Source organism: Carcharhinus amblyrhynchos, chromosome 1, assembly GCF_965287045.1.
Source record: "Carcharhinus amblyrhynchos chromosome 1, sCarAmb.v2.hapA, whole genome shotgun sequence".
Lineage (NCBI taxonomy): Eukaryota > Metazoa > Chordata > Chondrichthyes > Carcharhiniformes > Carcharhinidae > Carcharhinus > Carcharhinus amblyrhynchos.
In genome coordinates this window covers 136,671,536-136,692,667 of record NC_137324.1, presented here as the reverse complement: position 1 = coordinate 136,692,667, position 21,132 = coordinate 136,671,536, and the positions used below count along the sequence as shown (strand labels likewise).

Here is a 21,132-nt window from a genome sequence, read left to right as displayed (position 1 = left end):
AAGAACCTATCAACTTCTGACTTAAAGATATTCAAAGACTCTGCCTCAACCATCTTTAAGGAAGAGAATTCAAAAGTGTCGCAACCATCAGGAAATGTTCTCCCCTCATCTCTGTCTTATCGTTAAGTCCCCTGTTATATTCTCCTTAGAGAAAAGAAGGTTAAGAAGAAATTTGATGGCAGTGTTCCTGGTCTCCTCTCTGCTGTAACCATTCTATGATGCTATGGCAGATCAGGTTGTCTGTCTTGATTACAGCTTTTGTGAAAATGAGACTGTCTTGAGTGAACACATCAGCAGTAGATGCCTCCATCTCATATCTCTGACTCAGTGTCTCTGGATTCAAAAACTGATCCTTTAGACTGGAAAACTGTGCTTGTCACTCTGCTATTTAAGAAAGATGAGAAAAGGAAATTAGAGAATTACAGGCAAGTTAACCTGTTGACAGGCAATTACTATGGTCTATAATTAAGGTTAAGGTGACTTAACACTGACACTTTTCAGCTGATCAGAGGGAATCAGCATTGTAATGGGTAGGCCAGAAGAACCTGATAGAATTTTTTAAAGAGGTGACTGATGTAATAAACAGGTGAATATATATGGATATTACTTCGATGGATTTGCAGAAGGCTGTTGATAAAGTCCCTCTTATTAAACTGTTAGCTGAAGTTGAAGTCCGTGGAATTGAAGGCAAATTATTTACTTAGTTAGGAAATCAGGAGAGCTGAAGAAAGCAGAATTAGAAGAGCAGGTATTCTAATAGCATGATGTAACTCGTTGCACCTCACAAGGACCAAACAAATCAATAAAAGATATTACAATTACAATGAACTGTTACTTATAATCTAAACTTAACTCCTTGCCTCCACTTTCTCTCTACACCTGTTAGATTTGCATTCAAGTCAGATACTTAGCAAAAATTGATCAGATGGTCTGAGTATTGCTTGGAAGGTTTGTATAAGGGTTGAGATCTTTCAACTCACTACCTGTAAGGTTTTCCTTCAAATCCACTCTAAATGTCCTATGGTTGCAAACTCCCTGTTCAACACAGGTGTCTCTAGCATAAGTATAGCCACCATAGATCAGAACTCTGCAGGTTTTAATATCCTTTAACTCTGGAGTTCTGCATCTGAAACTCTCCCTCTCTCTCAACTTAACTGTCCCAGAATTTAAAATTAGCGTTAAGAATATTTCAGTGAACAAGATTTTAAACTCTTAACCAATGCACAATATTTAAACTTAATTCTGAGAGAAATACTTTATCTTATCCAGCCAGCTTGCTCTCAAGCTTAAAACTTAAATTGCTTGAACACACAATAACACCCCTATAATTAACTTATGCTGGCTTTTTCCCTCCATTGTTGATCTCCAAGACAACCTGGTCCAATGACCATTTAGTAGAAGCCTGGTGATTTACCCAAACGCAGATCCCAGAAAATCTTTGTTCTTAAAGAAGCCATCACCCCAACATAAAATATAAGCTTTTCCTCCCAAAAGCAGATGGACTATCATAAGCGATCGGAATGTTATGCTAGGATCGCGTAGTAGATTGAATTCTACTTGTGATGAGGTTTCAGAGAGGTTAATTGGCAGTAAATACCTCATCACATCATTGAAAGGGTACTTCTAGATTTGAAATAACTTGGATTAACTTTCTGTGTTGAGTTTGGTTTGAAACTATCATACGAATACAACAACTTCATGCCAATCAATGTGTAGCGATGTTGAGTCAGACTGCAAGTTGTCGCTTTTGCAATCCAGACAGCAACTTTGTATATTTGCTTTCAATCCTTGCCTGAAGCTAAACGCATGTATATTGAGCAGTTGAACATACATAATTATGCAGCAACGCCTATTTGTGCTTCATCAATGTCCTTTCTTCCATCATAATATCAGAAGTGGGGATGTTTACATTGTTTACACAATATTCAGCACCATTCGCAATTCCTTAGGTACTAAGCAGCGCATGCTAAAATGTAAAAAGACCTGGACAATATTCAGGCTTGGGCTAATGTGTGGTGCAAATGTTATTTGCCACTTAAGTGCCAGGCAATCACCATCGACAACAAGAGAAAATCCAATGATTGCCCCTTGATATTTATTGCCGCCACCATCACTGAATCCTCACTATCAACATTCTGGGGATTACCATTGATCAGGAACTGAACTAGAGCAAACATACAAATACCATGGCTACAAGAGCAGATCAAAGGCTGGGAATTCTGCAGAAAGTAACCCTCTTGAATCCCCAAAAGCCCGTTCACCATGTACAAGGTTCTATTTAGGAGTGTGATAGAACACTGTCCACTTGTTTTAGTGAGTCTGCTCCAAAAAAACCTCAAGAAACTGGACATCATCCAGAACAAAGCAACTGCATGAGTGGTACCCCATCCACCACCTTCAACACCCACTCTCTCCACCACTGACACACAGTAGTGTGCACCATCTACAAGGTACACTATATCAACTCACCAGTGCTCCTTCCACAGCCACTTCCAAACTCATGACCTCTATCATCTAGAAAAGCAAGGACAGTGAATGCATGGGAGCACCACCATCTGCAGGTTCCCCTCCAAACCACACATAATCCAGACTTGGAATCAAATCACCATTCCTTCACTGTTGCTGGGTCAAATTCCTCGAACTTCCTCCCTAACAGCACTATAGATATAGCTAAACCACATGGGCTTAATTCACCACCATTTTTGAATGGACAATTAGGGATTGGTAGTAAAAATGTTGGCCTAGCCAGCAATAGGTACATCTCATGGAAGAACAACAAAAAACAACCAACATTAGTTTCATCAATAATTTGAGAGCAATATCTAGCCCATAATCGGTATGTCTGTGTTAAAATGCTTTGGAACATCAGCAGTATAACACTTTGAAAGTTACATAAAACTCTTATCATAAAATATTCTCTGAAGAATTAAGGATAGGAAATTAGCTGCTTTACAATTAATTAAAATGTGAACAATTGAGGTGGTAATACATCACTTAGGTAAGAACACAATTTTTTTTCTATACAATTGTGTTTTAATGTTTAATTTATATTTTCTAAATTACATTTTGATTGGCATTCTTTAGGGTAAGAATTGATGATAAGAGAAATTCGTAAAAACAACCTGCACTCCTTGAGGACAATTAGGGATGGGCAATAAATGATGGGATACTCATGAAAGAATAGAAAAAACATTGACCAAAGTATTTTTCATTGGACAAACAAGTCACGATAATGACATTCTAAATTAAAAGTGTAGCATTATGTTTCTTATTTAATAAGAACCAAAATAACCAAGCACCAGATTATGATTTTGTGAACAACATATTAAATATATTTGTGATGTTGTAGCAAGTTTCAGTTGTTTTATTTCAACTTAATAGTTATTAATAAATGGCATTAAAATAGTTTCCTTAATATATACTTACATATTGTACACTGTATATATTGTACACAGATTATATACTGTGTCAATTAATATTTAACCATGTATATAAAAAAGGTTACCACGATTTAAAACTTAGTGCTGTTATGTGGGGTTTCCTTACACTGAAACTAATTTATGTTAAGACTTATTTGATGTTCTGAACAACATTTATGCAAAAATGAAGTTTCTTCTCCAAGCTGGGATTTGCTTTTTGCTTGATCTGCATATCAGATTCAGAGAAACTGCTGACATCACTATCAGAGAGAAAACTGATGAAAAAGTAGTAATTTTGCTTACCTGTCCTACAATGAGTGGGACTACTACAGTCATGAACAGCTGAGAGAAAATTGAAGTAAATGGCACTGAAGAGGAAGACCCCAGCTGCAAAACCAAAAACAGAAAAAGTGAATAAAACCATACTAGTAATTAATTAAAACATATGCAATCTTTAATATTCATATCTACACATAACATGTTCAACTAAAAAGGAAAATCATTTCACAACCATTACATTTTGATATAGATTATCTGATAGTCATTATGCAATAAGATGTAAATTTACATATTTATAGGAATATATTCACTTAAAGGTCATAGTAATAAATAAGAAACATTGATAAAAACAACCTAAAAGTGTTTACATTCCTGGGGAAATCATTGCAACATCACAATAATTACATCACTGAACAGCAAGTTACTGCCAGATACTACAATTAACATTAGATTGATTATAAACTTAGTTAGATTGATTATAAACTTAGTTAGATTTCAGAATAAGATATTTTATCTACATTTAAACTACATCCTGTAGAGTCTGCAGAAAAGAGTTATGTTGTGCCATCACTGACACTGTGACATTAGCAGTCATGGTGAATTTTTAAAAAAAAGTCCCGATATTTTGATTTTCTCATTTATATACAATGGTGTTTTAATCGATTGTAGTACAAGTCTGTACACACATTTTGGTTAAATGAAAAAAAGATCATTATCAGGTATATCCCCACGGTCCTTTGTGAAAAACATAACAGGTGTATACCTGATGATTTTTAAATACTACTATTTTTCATAAGGACCATAATCTCTAATCGCAGCTCGGGAACATTGTAAATTCAGTGACATTTCAAGTTGCATTTCTGACCCCACTCATTTAATTTGCAACTAGCAGACAATGACATAGTTACTACATACTTCTTTCAATACCTAGAGTTTAATTATCTTGAATTAAATTTCACTAGAAAAAATGGTGACAATCTGAGTTTTAAGAAAGTAAACATATACTATTGCATTTTTAAAATACCATTGAGCCCATAAATTTACAAAACTGATGTGAGCAAGTGAAACCTAACAAGATGAGAGCAACTAACATTTACCATCGCACACAAATGACTGATTCCTTTAATTGGGCTAGAGATATAGAACATGTAGAATTAATGTATGTTCTAAACAAAATGAACCTTTGCTGTTTAGGTTTCACTCATCGTAAACTGTTTTCTAACAACAGGTGGGTAGGGTGACCTTTACCTGGATGAATGCTACCCCGTAACTGGACAGCAAGTGTGAGTTGGCATTCAGAAAGACTGTTAAACATACTAACATGTTGGTTTGAATTTCATCTTTGGTTCAAACAGGTCAATGTTTGCATAGTTGAGGACAATAAACTTTACCTCAAACAGCCAATCTGTGAAAATACTATCAAGTTAGACACTCCTCAGCTGTACTATCAGTAGATTTCTCTGGCTATATTTTCCTTTCTTTTTAAAATTAGCAAAAAGATAGACACAGATGACAAGATGGATATTTGCAGACAGAATAAGGATTAACATTCTATTGCATTGTCCATTATAACATTTCTTTGGGACTACAGAAGGTGAAGGTGGACACAAAAGAGAAAACGCTGGAAAATCTCAGCAGGTCTGGCAGCATCTGTAAGGAGAAAAAAAGAGTTGATGTTTTGAGTCCAGATGACCCTTTGTCAAAGCTAAAAGGCATAGAAAGTGGGAGATATTTATACTGCAGGGGGAGGGAATGAAAGATGAGTCATAGCCATAGAAACCAGGGGAAAAGACTGCTAATAGCTGTCCACAGAGAGAATAAAGGGTCTGATTGGCCAAACGGCAGAGAAGCTGTAAACTGTGCCAGAAGATGTTGGGGGTGGGGGAGCGGGGGGTTAATGGGACAGAGATAGAATGTGGAAAGGGGGAAGTGGGGGGAGAAAAGGTAAGGGAAGGGGGATGAAGTGGGGGGAAAAGGCGGGGGAGGGAATGAAGAAAGACAATAACACAAAAAAACAGAGAACAGTAAAAAAATGAAATAGAATAGAATAAAACAAAGAGGACCAAGGTAAGGTACAGCAAATCATCTTAAAATTGTTGAATTCGATGTTGACACAGGAAGGCTGTAAAGTGCCCACCCAGAAGATGAGATGTCGCTCCTCCAGTTTGCATTGAGCTTCAATGGAACATCGCAGCAAGCCAAGGTCAGACATGTAGGCATGGAAGCAAAATCACGTGTTAAAATGCCAAGCAACTGGAAGGTCAGGGTCCCGACTGCGCACAGACCGAAGGTGCTCAGCAAAGCAATCACCCAGTTTACAATTGGTCTCTCCGATATAGAGAAGACCACATTGGGAGCAGTGAATGCAATATGCCAAATTGAAAGAGGTGCAAGTGAAATGCTATGAGTGTTTTGGACCTTGGATGGTGAGAGGTAAAGGGACAGCTGTTACACCTTCTGTGATTGCATTGGAAGGTGCCATGAGTGGCGGGAAAGGTGTTGGGTATAGTGGAGGAGTGGACTAGGTTATCCCAGAGCAACAGTCTCTACAGAATGCTGACAGAGGGAGTGAAGGGAAGATGGCATCATGCTGGCGTTGGTGAAAATGGCGGAGGATTATGTTTTGCATGAAGAGACTTGTGAGGTGAAATGTGAGAACACTGGGGACTCTATCCTTGTTCTGGGAGGAAGGGTAGCAGGTGAGGGTCATGGCACGGGAGATAGATGCACACTGTTGAGGACCCTGTTGAGAACTGTAGATGGGAATCCATGGTTGAAGAAAAAGAAGCACATAGGTAGACATGTAGCCTTTTCTATTCCTGGAGAGTGGGTGAATAATTTGCCTGTTACCGAGTATTTTAAATGATAGCCTAATGCAGAGTGCACAGCAGGTCCCATGACCACCACCGATTGGCCCTGCCCAATTAGGCCCTGTTCCCCTGGCACTGCCTAGTGCCCAATGGGCAGCACCAGGCACACCCTCCCCTTGCCCCTGACCTCTTGGCAGGGAGGACTGGGTGCCTCAGTACTCATCAGCAGGGTGATCACTTCTGGTCTCCATTGATGGGGACCAGCTTTAATCTCCGCTGGTGGGAACTTCTCCTGGGAGAAATTAGTGAGCTCAGAGGATATTATCTTGTGCCATTAATGATATTGAAATTGAGATTTCAATATGGTAGTCAGCCTTGCTGATGGCCTGGGAGAATCACGATTAGCTGGACGCCAGTCACATATCTGCCAGCTTGTTGCACTACTCGAGCTCCCATTGTGTTCCAAAAATAGAACTTCCTGACATTAATTGCTGCATTTTATTGAATCTGAGCTTTTGGCACATTTTTGCTAAATTCATAACAAATATCATATACAATCATGTAGCATCTGTGGAGAGAGAAACAATTAACATTTCAGAGCATACTGCCTCATCTACTGAGGGTTTCGTGCATTTTGTTTCTTTTATGTATATCCAGCATCTGCAGTGTTTTGCTTTTGTATACAATTATGTAAATAGCTTTTCTATTGAATGGGACTTTAAACTAATAAATTGATACCCATGGATTGTAAATCTATTGTTAAATACACAAATGCAACATTATAGAGGCACCCACAGGATTCATATGCAAATTAATTTAAGCTCATTATAATTTTTGATTATATTGGTATGATGAACTTTGGCTTCATTTTCTCAGCATCAGTATTTTAACTCAGTAGTCTCAATCAAGTTCCCAGGGGGTATATGTCGATAGGTACAAACAATGTGAGTGGAGAGAGCATTAAGCACGGGTTAAAGAGATGTGTATTGTCTCCAGACAGGACAGTTAGTGAGGTTTTGCAAGCCCAGGCAATTCGTGGGGGTTACAGGTAGTATGACATGAACCCAAGATCCTGGTTGAGGCTGTCCTCATGTGTGCAGAACTTGGTTATCAGTCTCTGCTAGATGACTCTGCAGTGTCATATGTCATGAAGGCTGCCTTGGAGAACACTTACCTGAAGATCAGAGGCTGAATCAGCACTTCCAGAACTTCAGCGGTCACAGGCATTCAGCCTCTGATCTTTGGATAAGTGTTCTCCAAGACGGCCTTTACGACACACGACAGCGCAGAGTCATTCAAACTCCAACAGGTTTTTTTCAAACAAGACTTCTTTCCATGAATCCATGTTGACTCTGCCCAATCACAGCATTATTCCCAAGTGATTAGTTATTACATCCTTTAAAATAGATTTTAACATTTTCCTGCTACTGATGTCTTACTAATAGGTCTGTAGTTCTCCAAACAAAGAACAAAGAAAATTACAGCACATGAACAGGCCCTTCGGTCCTTCAAGCCTGCACCGACAATGCTGCCTGCCTTAACTAAAACCCCCGAGCGTTCCGGGAACCATATCCCTCTATTCCCATCCTATTCATGTACTTGTCAACATCTCGACAAGTCACTATTGTATCCGCTTCTACTACCTCCCCCGGCAACAAGTTCCAGGCACCCACTACTCTCTGTGTAAAAAATCTGCCTCGTACAACTCTTTTAGACCTCACCCCTCGCACCTTAAACCTATGCCCCCTAATAATTGACTCTTCCACCCTGGGAAAAAGCTTCTGACTATCCACTCTGTCCATGCCTCTTGTAATCTTGTAGACTTCTATCAGGTCTCCCCTCAACTTCTATCGTTCCAGCGAGAACAAAACAAGTTTCGCCAACCTCTTCTCATAGCTAGTAAACATCCTGGTAAATCTTTTCTGTACTTTCTCCAAAGCCTCCACATTCTTCTGGTAGTGTGGCGACTAGAATTGAACACTATATTCCAAGTGCAGCCTAACTAAGGTTCTATAAGGCTGCAACATGACTTGTCAAATATTTAAACTCAATACCCCAGCCGATGAAGGCAAGCATACCGTATGCCCGCTTGACTACCTTCTCCACCTGCATTGCCACTTTCAGTGACTCGTGTACCTGTGCACCCAGATCCCTTTGCCTATCAATACTCTTAAGGATTCTGCCATTTATTGTATATTTCCTATCAGTATTAGGTCTTCCAAAATACATAACCTCACATTTGTCCAGATTAAACTCCATCTGTCTGCCCAAGTCTCCAACTGATCTATATCCTGCTGTATCCTCTGACAGTCCTCATCACTATCCACAAATCCACCAACCTTTGTGCTGTCCACAAACTTACTTATCAATCCAGTTACATTTTCCTCCAAATCATTTATATATATTACAAACAGCAAAGGTCCCAGCACTGATCCCTGAGGAATACCACTTGTCACAGCCCTCCATTAAGAAACTCTCCATTTTCTCCCTCGCTCTCGTCTTAAATATTGGGGTTACATTTCTACTTTCCAATCTGCAGGAATCTTTCCAAAATCAATGGCATTTTGAAAGATAATCATCAATTCATAATCATTCAATTCAGGGCCCAATCTCCTGAATCAGCACTAAGTGCCCACATCAGTGGGAAAATTAGAGTGATTCCTGCTGGTGCTGTTAGCGTCTGTCAGGTGGGATTCTCCCACCTGAAGGATGCAAATTCATGTATTCCTGAAATCACACCAGCCCAGCCCAGCTGTTCAGGGTTGAAGAGAGGACCCCTCCCCCTAAAAATAGAAATGTTGCCCCTCCACTGACCAAGGGAGCACCACCAACCCCTCAGCAAAGAGGGGCATCATCCTTCCTCCACCCCAGGAAATGCAAACATAGAATCACAGAATCCCTATAGTGCAAAAGGAGGCTATTCAGCCTATCAAGCCTGCACCAACAGCAATCCCACCATGACCCTATCCCCATAACCCCACGTACTTACCCTGCTGCGAGCTGCCAAGATGGTTCCAGTAAACCCCTGTTGCCTTCAAGGCCGCAGGAGATCCTGATTTTTAGCCTAGAATCCCCCCATTATCTTAATAACCTTGCCTTAAATATTACAAGAGTTTCTGACTCAACCATCTTTTCAGGCAGTGAGACTTTCATCACCCTTTGGATGAAAAGATTTCTTCTCAACTCTCCTCTTAGCTTTCTACCTCTTCCCTTAAATCTATGCCCCATGTTACTGACCCCCTCTACTAATGAAAAAAGTGCCCTCCTATCCACGGTCCTCATAATTATATCCACCTTTATCAGGCCCCCTTGCAATTTTTGCTGCTCCAAGGAAACAAGCCTGGCCTAATCACTCTTTCCTCTCTGCTGAGATTCTCCAGATGTGGAGATGCCGGCGTTGAACTGGGGTAAACACAGTAAGAAGTCTCACAACACCAGGTTAAAGTCCAACAGGTTTAGTTGATTGTAAGTGCCACTAGCTTTCGGAACATTGTTCCGTCGTCAGGTAAGTGCAGAGTTCTGATCAGAAACAGGGCATATAAAGGCATACACAGTTTACAGAATACTGATTACAATGCAAGTTTTTACAGCTAATCTGCTATTCAAGTCTCAAAGGTGCAGACAATGTGAGCGCATATCGACACAGACATCAAATTTTTACAAAGATGCAAGCAAGCAGACAAAATACCGAAAGGGCTACAGACCACGGACCCACTCAGGTCAACCTATCACACAGACCACGGTGAGAGACTTTGCCGTTGCACCTCTCTCACACTCCTCAACCACCTCATACACCAGCTCTACCGCAAACGCTGCATCCTGGAAACCAAAACAGAATTCATACTCTCAACTTGCACTCAGGATGCAGACCAGCTGCGAAACTCTGCCAAGCAGATGAGACAAAGAAACTACATCATCTACATGCACACCAAGAACAGGAAACTTGAGAAACTTGGCAACGCCACCAGTAGCAACCAAGCCTCCCTCAGCACATCAGTAGAAAACAGTACCACCGCAGGGAAGTCTATTGTTAACTTGTCGGAATACACACTTCAACCAGGTGAAGTCAAAGTTCTCAGCCAAGGGCTCAATTTCTGTCCCACCACCAAAACGGACCCCATCAGTCTCGCAGCGGACACAGAGGAATTCATCAGGTGAATGAGGCTGCAGGAGTTCTTCCACAAACACCAAGAGGCCAACAGCGAACACAATAAGATATCAATGAACCGGAACAGCTGACAGAGAGATCCGTAGTGCAGCAACTGAAGAGGAAAGAGTCCAATTGAACTCCTCCGGAAGGCCGCTGCCCTCGACTTGACATGTATGCCCAAGCCATCAGGAGGTGCGTCAACACCAGATTCATCAACTGCACTCACAAGACAGCCCCAAACATCACCAAAGCACAATGCAACGCCATCCATGCTCTCAAGACTAACCACAACATTGTCATCAAACCAGCAGACAAAGGAGGGGCCATCGTCATACTGAACAGAATTGATTACTGCAAAGAAGTGTACCGACAACTGAATAACGAGGAACACTACAGACAGTTACCTGCAGATCCGACCAAAGAACACACCCGTCAACTCAACACTCTGGTCAAGACCTTTGATCTGGACCTTCAGAGCGCTCTCCGTGCTCTAATCCCAAGTACCCCCCACGTTGGAGATCTCTACTGCCTCGCAAAGATACACAAGGCAAATATACCCAGTCGCCCCATCGTATCGGGCAATGGGACCCTGTGTGAGAACCTCTCCGGCTACGTCAAGGGCATCCTAAAACCCATTGTACAAAGAACCCCCAACTTTGTCGCGACGCTATGGACTTCCTACAGAAACTCAGCACACTTGGAGCAGTTGAACTAGGGGCACTCCTGGTCACAATGGATGTCTCGGTGTTCTACACCAACATTCCCCACGATGATGGCATTGCTGCAACTGCCTCAGTACTCAATGCCGACAACTGCCAGTTTTCAGATGCAATTTTACAACTCATCCACTTCATCCTGGACCACAATGTCTTCACCTTCAACAACCAGTTCTTCATCCAGGCACATGGAACAGCCATGGGAACCAAATTCGCACCTCAACATGCCAACATCTTCATGCACAGGCTCGAACAAGACTTCTTCACCACAAAGGACCTTCAACCGATGCTATACACTAAATACATCAATGACATTTTCTTCCTTGGGACTCATGGTGAACAATCACTGAAACAACTATATGATATCATCAACTAGTTCATCCCACCATCAGACTCACCATGGACTATTCTCCGGAATCGGTTGCATTCTTGGACACACGCATCTCCATCAAGGACAGTCGACTCAGCACCTCATCATACCGCAAGCCCACAGATAACCTCACGATGCTCCACTTCCCCAGCTTCCACCCTAAACATGTTAAAGAAACCATCCCTATGGAGAAGCCCTCCGTATACACAGGATCTGCTCAGATGAGGAGGATCGCAACAGATACCTCCAGACGCTGAAAGGTGCCTTCATAAGAACAGGATATGGCGCTCGACTCATCGATCGACAGTTCCGACAAGCCAACTGCACCGACCTCCTCAGAAGACAAACACGGGACACAGTGGACAGAGTACCCTTCATTGTCCAGTACTTCCCTGGAGCAGAGAAGCTACAACATCCTCTCCGGAGTCTTCAACATGTCATTATGAAGATGAATATCTTGCCAGGGCCATCCCCACACCCCGACTTCTTGCCTTCAAACAACCACACAACCTCAAGCTGACCACTGTCCGCAGCAAACTACCCAGCCTTCAGGAGAACAGTGACCACAACACCAAACAACCCTGCCACAGCAACATCTGCAAGACACGCCGGATCATCTACATGGATGCTGTCATCTCAGGTGAGAACACCATCCACCACCTACACGGCACATACTCTTGCAACTTGGCCAATGTTGTCTACCTAATATGTTGCAGTAAAGAATGTCCCGAAGCATGGTACATTGGGGAGACCATGCAGACGTTACAACAACGGATGAACGAACACGACTTGACAATCACCAGGCAAGAGTGTTCCCTTCCTGTTGGCGAACACTTCAGCGGTCACAGGCATTCGACCTCTGATCTTCGGGTAAAAGTTCTTCAAGGCGGCCTTCACGACCTACGACAGCATAGAGTTGCTGAGCAGAAACTCAGACAAGTCCTGCACACATGAGGACAGCCTCAACCAGGATCTTGGGTTCATGTCACACTATCTGTAACCCCCATGACTTGCCTGAACTTGCAACATCTCACTTATTGCCCTGTCTGGAGACAATACACATCTCTTTAACCTATGCTTAATGCTATCTACACTCACATTGTTTGCACCTTTACAACTTGAATAGCAGATTAGCTGCAAAGACTCGCATTCTAATCAGTATTCTATAAACTGTGTGTATCTTTATATGCCCTATTTCTGATCAGAACTCCATACTCAACTGACGAAGGAATAGTTTCCGAAAGCTAGTGGTGTTTACTATCAAATAAACCTGTTGGACTTTAACCTGGTGTTGTGAGACTTCTTACACAGACTCTCCAGTCCAGGCAGCAATCTGGTAAATCTCTTCTGCACCCTCTCCAGTGGAATCACATTCTTCCTATAATGTGATGATCAAAACTACATGCAGTACTTCAGTTGTAGCCTAACCAGCACTTCATACAGTTCCAGCATGACCTCCCTGCTCTTGTATTCTATGGCTTGGCTAATGAAGACAAGCATCCTGTATGTTTTCTTAACCACCTTATCTACCTGCCCTGTCACCTTCAGGGGTCTGTGGACATGCACTCCAAGATCCCTCTGATCTTCAGTACATTCCAGGGTCCTATTATTCATAGTGCAATCCTTTGCTTTGTTCGCCCTCCCCACACTTTTCCGGATTGAATTCCTTTTGCCACCGCTCTGTTCACTTGTTTTTATTAAAACTAATTTTTTTCAATTCCTCATTTTCACAAATCCATTGGTTACATAAGAACATAAGAAATAGGAGCAGAAGTAGGCCACCTAGTCCTTCGAGCCTGCCCCACCATTCAATAAGATCATGGCTGATCTTAAGTGGATCAGTTCCACTTTCCTGCTTTCTCCCCATAACCCTTAATTCCCCTGTCTATCAGAAACCTATCTACCCGTGACTTAAATATATTTAGCGAGGTAGCCTCCACCACTTCAACGGGCAGAGAATTCCAGAGCTTCACCACCCTTTGAGTGAAAAAGTTCCTCCTCAACTCCACTCTAAACTGCACCCCCCTTTATCTTGAGGCTGTGTCCTCTAGTCCTGCTATCCTTTCTAAGCGGGAAGAATCTCTCTACCTCTGCCCTATCCATCCCCTTCATTATCTTATACGTCTCTATAAGATCTCGCCCTCATCCTTCTAAACCCCAACGAGTACAGACCCAGTCTATTTAGTCACTCTTCATAGTCCAACCCCCTCATCTCTGGTATCAGCCTAGTGAACCTCCTCTGCACTCCCTCCAAGGCCAATATATCCTTCCGCAAGTGCGGCAACCAAAACTGCACACAGTTCTCCAGCTGCAGCCTCACCAGTACCCTGTACAGTTGCAGCAAGACTTCCCTGCTTTTATATTCTATCCCCTTCGCTATAAAGGCCAACATCCCATTCGCCTTCTTGATCACCTGCTGCACCTACAGACTGGGTTTTTGCAACTCGTGCACAAGGACCCCCAGGTCCCTCTGCACCGTAGCATGCTGCAGCTTTTCGCCTTTTAAATAATAATCCCTCCTACTATTATTTCTGCCAAAGTGGATAACCTCACACTTGCTAACATTATACTCCATCTGCCAGGTCCTCGCCCACTCGCTCAGCCTATCCATATTTATATTTTTGGGAAATTTTCTATATATTCCTCCGTGAAGGTAGGCATGAAGTAATTGTTTAGTTTTTTCATAATTTTCCTATTCTCCATTATAAATTCTCCTGTCTATGCATGTAATGGACCCACATTTGTCCTTGCTCATCTTGTAAGGTTTTTGGTCATCATTTGCTGGATTCTAAATTGCTCCCAATCCTCGGGTTTATTACTTTTCTGAATCCTTTGATTCAACGAGACTTTTTTCTCTACAGCGTAGAAAACTTAGAGGTGACCTTATAGAGTTCTATAAAATAATGAGGGGCATAGACAAGGTAGATAGTCAATATCTTTTCCCAAAGGTACGGGAGTCTAAAACTCGAGGGCACAGGTTTAAGGCGAGAGGGGAGAGATACAAAAGTGTCCAGGGGGCAATGTTTTTCAGAGAGGTTGAAAAGTGTCTGGAAAAAGCTGCCTGAGGTTGTAGTAGAATCGGATACAGCTTTATCTTTTAAAAAGCATTTAGATAGTTACATTGGTACGAAGGGTATAGAGGGCTATGGGCCAAATGTGGGCAATTGGGCTTAGCATGGAGGTTTTAAAAAAAAAAGGCGGCATGGACAAGTTGGGCCAAACAGCCTGTTTCCATGCTGTAAACCTCTATGATTCTACAACTAAATCTTTAACTTAGTTTGTTAGCCACAGCTGATTCACCTTTTCTGTTGGGTTTATGTGTCTCAGAAGAATACATGTTGTCTTAGGGGAATATATATTGGTTGTCAATTGAACTAATATCCATTTTTGTAGCTTGATGTCATAATTTGTTTTACAATATTCCAACTAAGCACTTTGGGACTTTTTTTATGTTAAAGGTGCTATATAAAAGTAAGTTTTCGTTATGGGCATTGGTATGAGAATGAGAAATTTGGATGGCCTCAAACTTATGGAAGGTAGAATATGTGAGACCAGCCAGGACTGCACTGTAATAGTCAAGTACAGAGTTAACTAAAACAAGAATAAGGGTTTCAGCAACAGATGAGCTGAGGCAGGTTGCAAAACTGAAAAATGTCACAAAATTCCAAATAGTCCATCTTAGTGATATTGCAAATTTGTGATCAGAAGCTCATCTCAGGGTCAAATTTGATACCATAGAATCATAGAAACCCAACAGTGCAGAAAGAGGCCATCTGGCCCATCAAGTCTGCACTGACCACAATCCCACCCAAGCCCTACCCCCATATCCCTACACATTTACCTGCTAATTCCTCCAACCTACACATTTCAGGACACTAAGATGCAATTTTAGCATGGCCAATCAACCTAACCCGCACATCTTTGGACTGTGGGAGGAAACCCACACAGACATGAGGAGAATGTGCAAACTTCACACAGACAGTGTCGCAAGCCGGGAATTGAACTCAGTTCCCTGGAGCTGTGAAGCAATAGTGCTAACCACTGTGCAACCGTACTGCCATTACGTAATGAACAGAATGGTTAAGGTCAGAGCATTTGCAATGTGCTCACCTACTTCCTAAATTTAAAACCATCTGTTCGTGGGAACTTTTTATTCTTTAGTGCCATTATTTTCCTTATTACGTTGTCTCTAGTTGCCTGGTATGACGTTTCTTCCTCTACTGTAAAAACGGAAGCCACGTAGTTATTTGGCATATCCAATGCTACTTAATAGAGGCTTATAAGATGATGAAAGGGATTGATAGAGTGGATGTGAAGAGACTATTTCCTCGGGTGGCTGTAGCTGTTACTAGGGGACATAACTATAAGGTTCATGGTGGGAAATATAGGAGGGATGTCTGAGGTAGATTCTTCACTCAGAGTGGTTGGGGTGTGGAATGCACTGCCTGCTGTGATAGTGGAGTCAGACACTTTAGGAACTTTCAAGCGGTTATTGGATAAGCACATGGAGCACACCAGAATTATACGGAGTGGGATAGTTTGATCTTGGGATTGGACATAGCTCGGCGTAACATTGAGGGCCGAAGGCCTGTACTGTGCTATAATGTTCTATGTTCTATATCTGTCAATTTCTTATTTGACAATATTACTTTTATTAATTGTTTAGGTGCCCACAGTATTTCTCACCACCTTTTTCTTAATACGCTTGCGAAAATGTTGTGATTTTGATATTCTTTGCAATTTCATGTTCCCTTTATGAGCTCTTAATACTTCTAAAATTTTGTTTTTATTTGTTTTTTATACCAATGCATATTCTTCAATTAATTATTTGGTACCTACTGAATGTTGTAATTGATTTGACATTGATCATTACTTGCAGCCAAATGTCAATTACACTTTGCATGCAACTTTTTTGTCTTAATAGCCCTGTTTGTGTAATTTGTCTTTGATATATTGGCTAACGAATATCCTTTTTCTTGGGCAGCCTTTTGGAATTGAGGATAATTTGTTTTCAATCTGATTCAGGTTTGATGCCTCCCCAGATGAGCTTCTCTATTTTGGCTGGTCAAAGCCTAAGCCTCCTATGAATATGTCTGACCTCTTCAGGGATGCTTTGCGGAACATCCCTAAAAGGTGTTTGCTGTCCTTCTGGGAGCCATGACCAGATTCAGAGTAGAGCTGTGCTTTGGAAGTTTGAGGTTCAGCACATTAATGGAAATATTAACCTGGTGTCAGGCATGTGAATGGAAATAATCTAAAATTTATCATATCGCTGAATTTTATTAATTCTGTAAACCTCATCAAATTCTGCCTCACTTGTCTTGGTTTGAGGGATTACAAACCTAGTGGCTCTTAACTATTCCTCATAATTCACACCCCTCAAATCATGGCATCATCCTGTTGAACATGCATTGCATTTTCTGAGTAGGCCAAAATTTTGTACAGTATTTCAGATGAGGTTTTTTTTTGTACCGTCTTCATAATTTTGTTCTAATGTTCAATCCTTCTCAAAACAAATCCCAATACTCTCTTTTCTTCCTTCACAGTTTTTTTCAAACTGCCTACCTCCTTTAAGGAATTTTTCTCTTTGTTCCTTCAAGGTACATTTAATGTAAATAAAGGTAAAGAAAAGTGTTATTTAACTAGCACCATTTACTGTTTAACATTTTGGAGTTTAGAATTACATTTATCACAAAATTAAATAAAGGCATGTTAAACATTTTATAACATTTTCAACTACTTTTTTGTTAAAATATCATGAACTGATATTATAACAAATCTGAGAAAATGAGGATTAAGATTTGATACAATTAGCTTGTGTTAAGTATAGAAGCTAATATCTCTGTGCAGTTTATTTTGGGGAAAAAATATTGAGAAAAAAACCATGAAGGTGCAGAGGAGGCTATGTGTACAACTAGAATCCCATCCATGGCATTGTAAATTCAGAGAAATTTATCTCACAAATGTCATTGTTAACAACAGAAGTTGCTGCTGTTTCAGATCTGTCACCTTCTGTTCTGTTTGATGCTGAACAGATAATCCAATAGTATTTCTTCAAGTTTTGAAGGAGGAACATCATTCAGTATATCAGTTTAGTTTTCAAGGTGTCTGTTCTACGTGAGGGAACATTATTCAAGGAAAGTAGGGAAAAACCAGATAGTTACAGACTAGTGAACCTAACATCAGTGGTAGGGAAATCATTGAAAAAAGTTTTGTGGGACAGGATTTATTACTGTCACCTGTATTTGTATGCAGTGGAAAGTATTGTTTCTTGCATGCTATACAGACAAAACATACTGTTCATAGAGAAGGAAAGGAGAAAGTGCAGAATGTAGTGTTACAGTCCTACAAGGGTGTAGAGAAAGATCAATTTAGTGCGAGGTTGGTCCATTCAAAAGTCTGATGGCAGCAGGAAGAAGTTGTTCTTGACTCAGTTAGTGCATGATCTCAGACTTTTCTATCCTTCTCCCTATGGGATGCGTGGGGTCCTTAATTATGCTGGCTGCTTTCCCAGGCAGTAAGTGTAGACAGACTCAATGGATGGGAGGCTGGTTTGAGTGATGGATTGAACTACATTCATGACCTTTTGTAGTTTCTTGAAATATGTGGTACCACAGTGGTTAGCACTGCTGCTTCACAGCTCCAGGGACCTGGGTTCGATTCCTGGCTTGGGTCAGTGTGTGTGGAGTTTGCACATTTTCCTTGAGTTTGCGTGGGTTTCTTCTGGGTGCTCCGCTTTCCTCCCACAGTCCAAAAATGTGGGGGTTGATTTGATTGGCCATGCTAAAGTTGCCCCTTAGCGTCCTGAGGTGCGTAGGATAGAGGGATTAGTGGATAAAATATGTAGGGATATGGGGATAGGGCCTGGGTGCGATTGTGGTCGGTGCAGATGCAATGGGCCGAATGGCCTCTTTATGTACTGTAGGGTTTCTATGATTTTACACTTGAAGAGACAAGGATTAATTAAGGATAGTCAGCATGGCTTTCCTAAGGGAGATCACGTCGAACAAATTTGATTGAACTTTTTCAAGGAGGTGATCTAGTGTGTAGGTAAAGGTAATGCAGTTGATATGTGGACTTCAGTAAGGCTCTTGACAAGCTCCAGCAAGGGAGACTGATCAAGAAGGTAACAGCCCATGGGATCCAGGGCAACTTGGCCAACTGGATCCAAAATTGACTTTATTGGCAGTGAACAGAGGGCAATGATTGAATATTGTTTATGTGACTAGAAGCCTATGTCTAGTGGTGTACCACAGCGATCTGTGTTGGGTCCTTTGTTGCTTGCCGAATACATTAATGATCTAGGTGTGAATATGGTGGCTATGATCAGTTAAGATTGTAGCTGACATGAAAATTAGTGATGGGGCGAGGAGGAAAACCTTAGATTACAGGATGATAAAGATGGGTTGGTCAGGTGGGCAGAATGGTGGCAAATGGAACTTAACCCTGAAAAGTGAGAGGTTCAGCATTTTGGGAGGACTAACAAGACAAAGGAATAGACAATGAACAGTAGGATGCTTGGAAGCACAGAGGATCTTGGGATGCATGTCCAAAGATATCTGAAGTCAGCAGGACAGGTAGATAGAGTGGTTAAGAAGGCATACTTGTCTTTATTAGCTAAGGCATAGAATATAAGAGCAGGAAGGTTATGATTGTGTAAAATGCTCATTAAACCACAGCCAGAGTACTGTGGGCAGTTTTGGTTGCCATACTACAGGAAGGATGTGGTTGCACTGGAAAAATGAAGAGGAGATTCAAAGTATATTGCCTGGCTAGAGCGTTTCAGCTATCAAGAGTGAGAAGCTGGATTGGCTGAAGTGTTTTCCTTAGAGTACAGAAGGCTGAAGGGAAATCTCATTGAGGTGTACAATATTTTGAGGAATATAGGGAGATAGGAAGAAACATTTCCCGTTAGTAGAGGGCTCAATAATCAGGGGGAAGAGATTTAAGGTAAGAAGCAGGAGATTTAGTGGGGATTTGTGGAAACATTTTTGCATCCAGAGGGTGGTGGGAATCTGGAACTCTCTGCCTGAAAGTGTGGCAGAGGTGGGAAGCCTCACAAAATTTAAGAAGCATTTAGATTAACACTTGAAATGCCATAGCACACAAGACTACAGAGCAAGTGCTGGAGAATGGGATTAGAACAGATAGATGTTTGACGGCCAGCACAGACAGGATGGGCCAAAAGGTCTCTGTTTGGGGTATAAAACTCTATGTCTATGAATTAATCATATAAACCAGGGGTTTTAAAGAAACTGAACATAGCGTGAGATTCTCGGGCCTCCTCTCAGCACTTTTTCTTGGTTGTGGGAGGCAGTGGGAAATTCTGGTCCTGCCACCGTCAATGAGAATTCCCACTGAAGCCATACCACGCTGTCGGGATACCCAAGGCTGGAGGAGGTGTGCCACTAGCAGGACCAGAGAATCCTGCCAATCTGAACAGCATTGGATCCAGGCAATAATAACAACAAGAAACAATGTACAAGTTTTGTTCAAGGTTAAATACTTTCATAAACTTATGGTATACTGTACTTAAATTCAAGAAAACATTAATTCAAAAGTAACGTGTAGAGTTTTATAGTTACACTTACACTTCAGAAACACAGACATCTATATATAAAAAAAACTATGTACTCACAAACAGCAGAAGTAATAGCGGCGTGATAACAATTCCCTGAAAGAGAAAATGGATTGATAATTGCTCTTCAAGGGAAAAGAATTAATATAACACAAAAATTAAATGAATAAGTACTATTCATAAGAACATAAGAACATAAGAAATAGGAGCAGGAGTAGGCCATCTAGCCCTTCGAGCCTGCCCCGCCATTCAATAAGATCATGGCTGATCTGTTGTGGCTCAGTTCCACTTTCCCGCCCTCTCCCCATAACCCTTAATCCCCTCTCTTATCAAGAACCCATCAACCCGCGTCTTAAAAATATTTAGCGAGGCAGCCTCCACCACTTCAACGGGCAGAGAATTCCAGAGATTCACCACCCTTTGAGTGAAGAAGTTCCTCCTCAACTCCGTTCTAAACCGCCTCCCCTTTATCTTGAGGCTGTGCCCCCTAGTCCTACTGTCTTTTTTGAGCGGGAAGAGTCTCTCCACCTCTATCCTATCCATCCCATCCATTCCCCTTAAATAAAAATGAAACAACTGTCTAACATTTCTGCAACTGTCAACTCCTCACCAAGTTACCTTTTAAAAGTTCCAATTGACTGCAAATCATTTGCCAATCTGGGTATGTGTTTTACGAGTAACAGTATGTTCATAGCTTGTTGGATCCGTGATGAGCACAGCCCAAAAAAATTTGAAATGGTAGGTTCCTATGCCACTATTAATATGGCAATGAAGGCTCCAATATAAACATCCAGATGTGGACCAGAAAAT

General features: G+C 41.3%; 1 protein-coding gene across 4 annotated transcripts in view; it reads right to left on the bottom strand.

Annotated features, from left to right (window-relative positions):
• The window catches only part of slc10a7 (solute carrier family 10 member 7), a 363,006-nt gene that overhangs the window by 101,656 nt on the left and 240,218 nt on the right, over positions 1-21,132 (bottom strand). For all 4 annotated transcript variants that reach the window (XM_080193167.1, XM_080193159.1, XM_080193182.1 and 1 more), the window contains 2 exons: positions 20,383-20,418; positions 3,723-3,806 (listed from right to left, as the gene is read on the bottom strand). In XM_080193167.1, coding sequence (XP_080049293.1) covers positions 3,723-3,806; positions 20,383-20,418 — 120 coding nt within the window. The remainder of the gene's footprint in view (positions 1-3,722; positions 3,807-20,382; positions 20,419-21,132) is intronic.